Source organism: Ascaphus truei, unplaced genomic scaffold (assembly GCF_040206685.1).
Source record: "Ascaphus truei isolate aAscTru1 unplaced genomic scaffold, aAscTru1.hap1 HAP1_SCAFFOLD_434, whole genome shotgun sequence".
NCBI classification, from domain to species: domain Eukaryota; kingdom Metazoa; phylum Chordata; class Amphibia; order Anura; family Ascaphidae; genus Ascaphus; species Ascaphus truei.
This window is the reverse complement of record NW_027456765.1, coordinates 326,774-338,958: the sequence shown is the minus strand read 5'-3', so window position 1 is coordinate 338,958 and position 12,185 is coordinate 326,774. Positions and strand designations below refer to the sequence as shown.

General features: G+C 54.4%; 1 protein-coding gene across 1 annotated transcript in view; it reads left to right on the top strand.

Moving 5' to 3' along the window:
- Positions 1-3,616: 3,616 nt before the first annotated feature.
- The window catches only part of LOC142484035 (chondroitin sulfate proteoglycan 4-like), a gene marked incomplete at its 5' end in the record, with an annotated part of 53,100 nt that continues 44,531 nt past the window's right edge, over positions 3,617-12,185 (top strand). The window contains 4 exon segments of the mRNA XM_075584007.1: positions 3,617-3,846; positions 5,550-9,098; positions 9,654-10,121; positions 10,383-10,559. Coding sequence (XP_075440122.1) covers positions 3,617-3,846; positions 5,550-9,098; positions 9,654-10,121; positions 10,383-10,559 — 4,424 coding nt within the window.

Below are 12,185 nucleotides of genomic sequence, written 5' to 3'. Positions count from 1 at the left end.
TCCAGTACCTGGTGGTGCCCCCGTTAGATCCAGTACCTGGTGGCGCCCCCGTTAGATCCAGTACCTGGTGGTGCCCCCGTTAGATTCAGTACCTGGCGGCGCCCCCGTTAGATCCAGTACCTGGTGGCACCCCCGTTAGATCCAGTACCTGGTGGTGCCCCCGTTAGATCCAGTACCTGGTGGCGCCCCCTTGAGCAGCAATAACGTCAGCTGTGCGTGTCCTGTAACTGCGGGTCAGTCTCTCACTTCGGGTCTGAGGCACTTTCGCCCATTGCTCCTTACAGAACTGCTTCAGCTCAGTGACATTTGAGGGCTTCCTTGCATGGACAGCTCGCGCCAGGTCCGGCCACAACATTTCCATGGGGTTTAGGTCCGGACTGTGACTAGGCCGGTCTAACACGCAGAATGTCTTCCTCTGCGGCCATTCTTTTGTAGATCCGCTTGTGTGTATTGTATTGTATGTCTTTATTTATATAGCGCCATTAATATACATAGCGCTTCACAGCAGTAATACATGTGGTAATCATATAAATAACAGATAATATAAATAACAGGTCTTGGGAATAAGCGCTTCAGACATAAAAATAACATTTAGGAAGAGGAGTCCCTGCTCCGAAGAGCTTACAGTCTAATTAGTTTGTAGGAGGAACGTACAGAGACAGTAGGAGGGTTTTCAGGTAACTGCGTCTGCAGGGGGCCAAGCTTTATGGATCAGGTGTATAGTATTAGCCACGGTGCTACTCATATGCTTCTTTAAGCAAGTGTGTCTTAAGGTGGGTGTTAAAGGTGGATAGAGAGGGTGCTAGTCGGGTACTGAGGGGAACGGCATTCCATAGGTGTGGGGCACTCAGTGAGAAAGGTTTATGGTGGGAGAGGGCTTTAGATACAAAGGGGGTAGAGAGATGACATCCTTGAGCAGAACGCAATTAGGGCTGAGATGTAAGAAGGGGCAGAAGAGTGTAAAGCTTTAAAAGTGAGGAGGAGAATTGAGTGTGAGATGCAGGATTTGATCGGAAGCCAGGAGAGGGATTTCAGCAGGGGAGACACCGAGACAGATTTAGGAAAGAGTAGAGTGATTCTGGCAGCAGCGTTTAGGATAGATTGTAGGGGAGACAGGTGAGAGGCAGGAAGGCCGGACAGCAGGAGGTTACTGTAATCAAGACGGGAGAGAATGAGGGCCTGAGTCAGAGTTTTAGCAGTCGAGCAACAGAGGAAAGGACGTATCTTTGAGATATTGCAGAGGAAAAAACGACAAGTTTTAGAGACGTTTTGAATGTGAGAGAGGAGTCGAGTGTGAGCCCTAGGCAGCGTGCTTGGGCTACTGGGTGAATGATGGTAGTTCCAACAGTAATGTGGAAGGAGGTAGTAGGGCCAGGTTTGGGAGAAAGTATGAGGAGCTCTGTTTTTGCCATGTTGAGTTTAAGGCGGCGGAGGGCCATCCAGGATGATATAGCAGAGAGACATTCAGAAACTTTGGTTTGTACAGCAGGTGTAAGGTCAGGTGTTGAAAAGTATATTTGTGTGTTGTCAGCATAGAGGTGATATTTAAACCCAAGATATGTGATTAGGTCACCTAAAGAAAGTGTTTACAGAGAAAAGAGGAGAGGTCCCAGGACAGAGCCCTGTGGCACCCCACAGAGAGATCTCTATGTTTAGGAGCATTGTCTTGCTGCATGACCCACTTTCTGTTCAGCTTCAGCTCAGAGACGGATGGCCTGACATTCTCCTCTAGAATCGTATGATACAATGCATGGTTGTCAATCATGGCAACCCGTCCATGTCCTGAGGCAGCAAAGCATCCCCAAAACATCACACTCCCAGCACCATGCATGATGGTCGGGATGAGGTTCTTCTGAGGTTCAAAAGCAGTTTTGGTTTTCACCAAACAATGTTTGTCATTGAGGCCAAAAAGTTCTACCTTTTAACTCACCTGTCCAGAGAACATTGTTCCAGAAGTCTTGTGGATCATCTATGTGCTCTTTGCTAACTTCAGATGGACAGCAATGTTCTTTTTAGAGAGCAGTGGTTTCCTCCTGGCTACCCTTCCATGAACACCATTCTTGTTCAGTCTTTTTCTGATAGTTGAGTCCTGAACACTCACATTAGCCCAGTAGAGAGTGGCCTGCAGATCCTTGGATGTTCCTCTGGGGCTCTTTGTGACTTCCTGGATGATTTGCCGGTTTTGCTCTTGGAGAGATTTTGGTAGGACGACCGCTCCTGGGGAGAGTGACTGTGGTCCCTGGAACATTCTCCATTTGTCTGACAGTGGATTGGTGGAGCCCCAAATCCCTAGAAATAGTTCTGTAACCCTTTCTAGACAGATGAGCATCAATAACGGCTTTTCTGAGGCCCCCAGAGATTCCTTCTGATCGGGACATGACGTGTTCCCACACACCTGTATGGCGAAGACCAAACTCACAGAGATTCTGATCTTTATATAGAGTGGGGTCTTCCAAACTCTCACCTGAATATCTACCTAATTATTTAAGCACCGATTGTAATTATCCCCTTTAATTTAGCTGATAAAACCAGGGCTTCACTTACTTCTGCACATACACCGACTCTTAATTACTCAGTGTTTGTCTAATTCATACATCATTTTGGTTCAGAAGACATGGAATTGGTTAATATAAACCCTACTGGATATTTAAGAAAAGTCTGGTTTTGATTCAAGAAAGTCACCATGGAAAAACTATGGAATTTCCGTCATTATCATTTGGGTTCACAAAGTGTGTGTGTGTGTGTGTGTGTGTGTGTGTGTGTGTGTGTGTGTGTGTGTGTGTGTGTGTGTGTGTGTGTGTGTGTGTGTGTGTGTGTGTGTGTGTGTGTACCAGGAAGTAATACAGTGAGAGTTACCTCTCGTTTTCAAGTATATCCTGGGCACAGAGTTCTGATGACAGATACATGGTTACAATACTGTACTGTACATGGTTACATTAAATGAACGGGGTATACATTATTAGTGCCTTGTCATTGTGGAATTGTGGGTTCGTGTGAATCCTTTTTATGTACTTTCTTATTATGTAGTTTTATTTTAATTGGTATAAAGACAATTATTTTTACCTACTGTGTTTTTCCTTTTTGCGCTTTCTTTTTGTTTGCATATACATTATATACAAGACATTGCATGCACAGTTAGAGAACATGTATGTTATAGGCGCATGTAACAGTTACAGACCAGATTAATATGTGAGACAGCTTTAGTTCTGAAAGAACTTAGACCGGTGGCGGCTGTGAGAGTCTCTGGTAGGTTGTTCCAGTTTTGGGGTGCACGGTAAGAGAAGGAGGAGCGGCCGGATACTTTGTTGAGCCTTGGGACCATGAACAGTCTTTTGGAGTCAGATCTCAGGTGATAAGTGCTGCATGTGGTAGGGGTGAGGAGCTTGTTCAGGTAGCTGGGTAGCTTGCCCAGAAAGTTGTGAAGGCAAAACAGGAAAGGTGAACTTTGCGCCTAGACTCGAGTGATGACCAATCTAGTTGTTTCAGCACTACACACACACACACACACACACACACACACACACACACACACACACACACACACACACACACACACACACACACACACACTGCAGCCTCTCTGGAGCTTGATATGTTGGTGTTTCCCATCTCACAGGACAGCGTTCTGCAGTGGGGCACGGTGAGCAGGGACCCCAGGCTGCAGGAGGGGACGCGTGGCACGGTGAGCAGGGACCCCAGGCTGCAGGGGGGGACGCGTGGCACGGGGTACGCAGGGAGCACAGGCTGCAGGTCACGTTTGTCACAGCTCAAAGTTCTGCGCTTCTGTTCCTGGCAGCTGGAGAAACCCAATATCTGATGGTGGAACTGATCAATGGAACCCTAAGGGTAAGAGGGGGACATGGAGTGACAATCGCACAGAGAGAGGGGGACAGGGAGGGACACTCGGCACAGAGAGAGGGGGACAGGGTGGGACACGGCACAGAGAGAGGGGGACAGGGAGTGACAAAGCACAGAGAGAGGGGGACAGGGAGGGACACAACACAGAGAGAGGGGGACAGGGAGTGACACTCGGCACAGAGAGAGGGGGACAGGGAGAGACACAACACAGAGAGAGGGAGACAGGGAGGGACACAACACAGAGAGAGGGGGACAGGGAGGGACACAACACAGAGAGAGGGGGACAGGGAGGGACACAACACAGAGAGAGGGGGACAGGGAGTGACACTCAGCACAGAGTGAGGGGGACAGGGAGTGACACTCAGCACAGAGTGAGGGGGACAGGGAGTGACACTCAGCACAGAGACAAGGGGACACAGAAGGACAGGGAGTGCCAGACACAGGGACATAAACGTATGTACACACGCTGGTCCTCAGACATATATATGCACTCGTGGGATCACGCACACACGTACACACAGACACTTCCGTTATAAATCAGCTTGTTCCTAATTGAGACCATGTGTCCCAAATTATCCTCAACTGCACCCGGCTGTCCAGCGCCACACACACACACACACACACACACACACACACACACACACACACACACACACACACACACACACACACACTGCTCTGCACACACACACACACACTACTCTACACACACACACACTGCACTGCTCTGCACACACACACTGTTCTGCGAGCGCGCGCACACACACTGCTCTGCACACACACACACACACACACACTGCTCTGCACACATACACACACACACTGCTCTGCACACACACTGCTCTGCACACATACACACACTGCTCTGCACACACACACACACATACACACACACTGCTCTGCACACATGTTCACATACTGCTCTGCACGCACACACACTGCTCTGCAGACACACACTGCTCTGCAGACACACACTGCTCTGCAGACACACACTGCTCTGCACACACACTGCTCTGCACACACATGCACGCACACACACTGCTCTGCACACACACACACACACACACACATTGCCCTGCACACACACACATACTGCTCTGGACACATATTCACAGACTGCTCTGCACGCACACACACACTGCTCTGCACACACACTGCTCTGCACACACATACACACACTGCTCTGCGCACACTGCTCTGTGCACACACACTGCTCTGCACGCACACACACACTACTTTGCGCACACACACACTGCTCTGCGCACACATTCACAGACTGCTCTGCACGCACACACACACTGTTCTGCGCACACATACACACACTGCTCTGCTGACACACACTGCTCTGCAGACACACACACTGCACGCGCACACACACACACAGTGCTCTGCACACACACACATTGCCCTGCACACACACAGATACTGCTCTGCACACATATTCAGACTGCTCTGCACGCACACACACACTGTTCTGCACACACATACACACACTGCTCTGCACACACACACACACACACTGCTCTGCACACCCACTGCTCTGCACACACACACACACACACACACACTGCTCTGCACACACACACACAAACACACTGCCCTGTGCACACACTGCTCTGCACACACACTGCTCTGCACACACACACTTCCCCTGGTATAAGATATGTAATAGTGTTTTCTCCTCTCCGCAGGTGACACTGGAGAGGGGTGTTGGGGAATCTGTGCTAAACTCCCCAGCGTGGCTGGCACTAAATGACCTGGAAGCTCACAACGTGGATTTGGTGGTCACAAGGTCCCGGATGGCTCTTACGCTGGACAACTTCTCAAGCCACATGGACCTCCCATGGCCCCCGGAGGAGATGGGCATCCAGCGTGGCCTATTCCTAGGTGGAGTGGGCACTTTGGACCTTCCCTACCTCCCTGGGGTTATCCCTGCCTTTCGTGGCTGTATCCTGGAGGCCACATTTGACCACATGGACCTACTCTCTGGCCCCCACCCACCTGCCGAATTCCACGGGCTGTGGGAGGCCTGCCATATAGACCCCACTCCTGACTCTGCTGGCTCCTTGGGCTTCCACGGACCACGTTCCTATTTGATGTTCCCCAGCTGGAACGCCAGCGTCCGTGGCTCAATCCACTTAATCCTGGAGACTTCCAGGCCAGGCCGGGCCCCCCTCCTCTATCAGTCAGGCCCCCGAGGTTCCTACTTTTACATAGAGATCTCTGGTGGGCGTCTGCAAGGGACACTGGACACAGGCGAGTCGACCGTGTCAATCCAGAATGTGGCATTCGTCAGTGACGGGCGACCCCACAGTGTGAGGATCTTCACAGACAGCTCCGGGGTACAGCTGGGAGTGGACAAGTCCTTCTCCAGGGTCTCCACCCAGGGCCTGGGCCCTGGGTGGGATTTCCACGGGAACCTCTACCTGGGAGGGGTGGACGAGGCCACTCTGGCCACAATGAGAGAGGGTCCCCTGGGCAACCTCTTCATGGATGAACTGGAGTATCGGTCCTTCACTGGGTGCCTCGGGGACTTGAGGGTCAACTCACAGAAGAAGGCACTGCGCGATGCTGTGGTCAGCAGAGACGTAGTGGTCGGGTGTCAGGAGGATGAGTATAATGACTATGTTGAGTATGAAGAAGCAGCCACTGCCCCAGTTCCCACCACCACCATCGCCAGCCTCTCCGAGCCCTGTATGCTGGACCCCAATTTCCCCAACCTGACCTCCCTTTTGAGACCTCAGCCCCTGGATGTGACCAGAGGGGGCTCTACCATCTTGGAGTGGAAACACATCCGCCCTAGGATGGACCTGGGCAGGGCAGGTATACGCCAGTCCCAGGTGGTTTTAAGACTGGTGGGCAGTGCCCAACATGGGGAGCTGGAGCTAGAGATCCCAGGAGCAGAGGCCAGGAGGAAGTTCACCCTGCTAGATGTGGCCAATCGCAAAGTGCGCTACGTTCATGATGGGTCTCGGTCCCGGGCGGACCTACTGGTCCTGGAAGTGGCGGTGACTGGCGGAGCACAGCTCCCGGAGTGCCTGAGGAAGGGGCAGCGCCACCGTCTGCTTGTCAATATCTTGCCAACTGCCCCTGTCCTGGCGCTGCCCAGCGGGCGAGTGCTGAAGATGCTGGCACATGGGCAGAAGGTTCTTACCGTGGAGGACATCCAGATTTCCGACTCAGATACTCCTTGCGACCAACTGATTGTCTACGTCACTGGGAGTTCCCCCGAGGGCCACGTGGAGCTTCAGCACAGGCCAGGAGAGGCTGTCCAGGAGTTCTCCTGCAGGGACTTGGAAGAGGGCCACGTGGCATTCATCCACGAGTCTGGAACCCAGGCACAACTCGCCCTCCAGGCCGGCGACGGGACTTCACGCAGCTCCCCAGCCCGCCTAACCATACTTGCAGTGGAACCACAGATTCATGTGGCCCGAAACACGGGGTTGGTGGTACTTCAAGGGACATCCACACTCATCACCCCCTTCAACCTCTCTGTGGTGACCAACACAGATGCCCTGGGGGTGGAAACCTCGTATCGACTGGCTGCGCCTCCCCGGCTGGGGGAGGTGCAGAGGCTGGTGGAAGGGGGGATGTGGAAATCAACAGAGGCCTTCGGGCAGAGCGAGATAGAGAGAGCAGGTGTGAGGTACCTCAGCACGGACGCAGAGCTGCGGGGGGAAGAGCTAAGCGAAGAGCTGATCATCCAGGTCCAGCTAGGACCATCAGTGCTGAGTAACCACACGTTCCTGGTCAAGGTGAAGAGATCCACCATTCAGACACCGAGGATGACCACACTGCGGCTGGGAAGGAGGCGCGAGCTGAACCTCACAGAAAGCTTGCTGCAGCTCGACACCATGGGGCAGGGTCTCCACCCAGCAGCGGTCACATACCTCCTCCTACAACCTCCCAGGAAGGGCAACTTGCAGCTCCAGGGGCAGCGGCTCTCGGAGGGCTCCAGCTTCACCCAGCAGAACCTGCAGAGCGGGCACCTCAGTTATGCAGCCACGGTCAGGAACCCCAAGGAGACAGAAGACCAGTTCCAGGTGAGGTTGGACGCTGAGAATTCCTCCATCTACACCTACAAAATGCAGATCGGCGCGGACCCCGACGCCCCTGAACTCACCAACCTGCTCCTGTATGTTCTGGAGGGCGGGGAGGAGGCCATCTCCACGGATCACCTCTTCCTGAAGAGTGTCAACAGCGCTAGCTTCCTCTACGAGGTTATTGACGGCCCCCAGCATGGGACACTGATCCGTAAGGGGCCATCTGGGGCCACTGATCCCTTGGAGCTAGGCGTGACTGAGTTCACCAACGACGACATAATGAAGGGGCTACTAGTTTACCGGCACGATGGATCAGAGACTGTGGAGGATGACATCCCATTTGTGGCCTCCAGGCAGTGGGAGGGCAGCACGTCTGATACCAGTGGAGAAGAGTTGGAAGAGGAGGAGGAAGAGGTGAGAGGCGTTTTCAGGGTCTCCATCCAGCCGGTCAATGACAACCCCCCCGTCCAAGTGGTGCAGAAGGTCTTTCACGTGGTCCGTGGTGGACAGAGAATATTGACTACCAATGACATTGCATTCTCAGACCCAGACTCCGGTTCAATGGATGCCCAGCTGGTGTTGGTCAGGTACGGGGTTCCCTTCGGAAGTACGGTCTTCGTGGATGAACCCACGCTCCAGGTCTTCAGATTCACGCAGGAGGACCTCAGGATGCACAGGGTCCTCTACATTCATGCCGGGCCCGACCATGGCTCCATTCAGCTCCAAGTTTCTGATGGGTTACACCACCTCACTACCGTCCTGGAGGTCCAGGCGTCAGACCCTTTCCTTCATATAGCAGACATCACCGTACTGAACGTGCCATTAGGAGGGCAGGGGACCCTGGGGGCTAACGACTTGGGTCTGGAGACCAACATCGACATACGGGGTGAAGATGAAGTCAAGTACCACATCCGCTCCCAACCCAGGATGGGGGAGGTCCTCAGGGGCGGGGAACCCACCGGCTCTTTCTCCCAACACGATCTGGCAGATGGTCTGGTGCTTTACCAGCACAGCGGAGCCACTAACGGGGAAGATCGCTTCAGGATCTCCGCTGAGGTCAACCAAGTTGTGGCAGAGGGAGACATTGAGGTCCATGTGGTCACAGAGACTCCGGACATGCACCCGAGGGTGATACACAACGAGAAGGTGTACGTCTTCCAAGGAGAGATCGCGGAGATCAAGAAGGAATACCTGATGGTGAGAGGTCTTATATCCCACTACACCCACCAACAGACACAGTCACGGCCGGGGGGTGGGGTGGAGGGAGACAGGGATGTGTCACTGGGGTTCTGGGACACTATAAAGGACATGTCCCACTTGGGAAGCCACATAATAAAGAGGATGGGTAGTTAAAAGTGATGCCCACTGAGTGATCTGGTCCAGGTCACTACCCAGAATCCTCGTGGGTAGCAACTACTGTCAGTAATATTACTGATATATTACTATTCGGAGTCTTACAGTTCCTCTTTAGGGATATTGATACTTATCTTGAGTACTAGGATATTATTGGACCATTCTCTGTACTTAACCTTTAGCTTAACTGGTCCTCGTTAGAGCCAATGAAGGTGAAGGAGGGTGGGGGGTCATGTGCAAACTGCTGTTCCGCACAGAGCCATAGCACACCAAAGGGGAGAGAAGGAGGCATTCAAACCCTTGCCATAGCTGCCACTTCTGAGACACGTTAGTGCTACTGGTTCTCAATGGTGGATATAGGTGGTCATCCTATAACAGACATTGTCCCTGTGCCCACAGGTCTCTGCTGGTGGTGTATTCCCTCACCAGGTGATATACATTCTAACGGACCCTCCATCCTTTGGATACCTGGTCTCCATCAGCAAAGAGCTGTCTCCCGACGGGTCACCCAGCCTGGACTCTGTCCGGACCTTCACCCAGGAGGACGTCAACCAGGGCAAAATCCTGTACCTCCACTCGTCGCCGGAAATGCTCCCCGACCGCCTGACACTGCAGGTGACCGCAGGAATGGCGCCCCAACTGGAAATGGAGGTGCTACTGGAGATCCTGCCCTTCCATGTCCCCCTGGAGGCGGCCGAGCTGAGAGTGGACGAGGGGGGGGTGGCTGCCCTGTCCCCTGCCATCCTTCGGGTCGCAAGCGACTACTTCTTGGCGCTCCACCTGGAATTCGTGGTGCTGGACTCTCCGAGGCGCGGGCGGATTGTCGACGCCAAGAGGGGGGAGCTAAGAGGCTTCAGCTGGAACGAGGTGAGGGCCGGAGGTCACCGACCACTGAACCGCTATGGCGCCAGCATATGCAGTAGCACTGTACACGCTACAGGGATGAAGGCACAGCGCCAGCGGGGACTCAGCCTAACACGGGTGGGAGCGTTAATACAAGGGAGAAGGGTTTCACTGTCACACGTAACGAGGAGGGTCACGTTAGTTAGGAGGGGGATATACGGGCGGGTGACAGGGAGGAGGGGGTATAATACAGTTATGTGTGTGTGTGTGTGTGTGTTTTCCCAGCTGGATCAGGGGCTGGTATACTATGAGCATGATGGCAGTGAGACTCTCACCGACACCTTCACCGTCCTGGCAAACGCCTCTGACATCAACCGGCAAAGCCGACCAATCACCATCAACATCACGGTGCTGCCGCTGAACGATGAGGGGCCCCGTGTGGTCACCAACACGGGACTGCAGGCAAGTGTCACACCCACTGCACCTGGCCATGCCCGCATCTACAGACGCGCCCACTGCGCCATGCCATGCCCACATCTAGACACACCCACTGCGCCATGCCATGCCCACATCTACAGACACACCCACTGCACCATGCCATGCCCACATCTACAGACGCGCCCACTGCACCATGCCATGCCCACATCTACAGACACCCACTGCACCATGCCATGCCCGCATCTACAGACGCGCCCACTGCACCATGCCATGCCCACATCTACAGACGCGCCCACTGCACCATGCCATGCCCACATCTACAGACACGCCCACTGCACCACGCCATGCCCACATCTACAGACACACCCACTGCACCATGCCATGCCCACATCAACAGACGCGCCCACTGCACCATGCCATGCCCACATCTACAGACACGCCCACTGCACCACGCCATGCCCACATCTACAGACACGCCCACTGCGCCATGCCATGCCCACATCTACAGACACGCCCACTGCACCACGCCATGCCCACATCTACAGACGCGCCCACTGCACCATGCCCACATCTACAGACACGCCCACTGCACCATGCCATGCCCACATCTACAGACACGCCCACTGCGCCATGCCATGCCCACATCTACAGACACGCCCACTGCGCCACGCCATGCCCACATCTACAGACACGCCCACTGCGCCACGCCATGCCCACATCTACAGACACGCCCACTGCACCATGCCATGCCAACATTTACAGACACGCCCACTGCGCCACGCCATGCCCACATCTACAGACGCGCCCACTGCACCACGCCATGCCCACATCTACAGACGCGCCCACTGCACCATGCCATGCCCACATCTACAGACACGCCCACTGCGCCATGCCATGCACACATCTACAGACACGCCCACTGCGCCATGCCATGCCCACATCTACAGACACACCCACTGCACCACGCCATGCCCACATATACAGACACGCCCACTGCGCCACGCCATGCCCACATCTACAGACGCGCCCACCGCACCACGCCATGCCCACATCTACAGACACGCCCACTGCGCCATGCCATGCCCACATCTACAGACACGCCCACTGCACCATGCCATGCCCACATCTACAGACACGCCCACTGCACCATGCCATGCCCACATCTACAGACACGCCCACTGCGCCATGCCCACATCTAATGACACACCCACTGCACCATGCCATGCCCACATCTACAGACACGCCCACTGCGCCATGCCATGCCCACATCTAGACACACCCACTGCGCCACGCCATGCCCACATCTACAGACGTGCCCACTGCACCATGCCATGCCCACATCTAGACACGCCCACTGCGCCATGCCCACATCTACAGACGCGCCCACTGCGCCACGCCATGCCCACATCTACAGACACACCCACTGCGCCACGCCATGCCCACATCTACAGACACGCCCACTGCGCCACGCCATGCCCGCATCTACAGACACGCCCACTGCACCATGCCATGCCCGCATCTACAGACACGCCCACTGCACCACGCCATGCCCACATCTACAGACGCGCCCACTGCGCCACGCCATGCCCACATCTACAGACACGCCCACTGCGCCATGCCATGCCCACATCTACAGACACGCCCACTGCG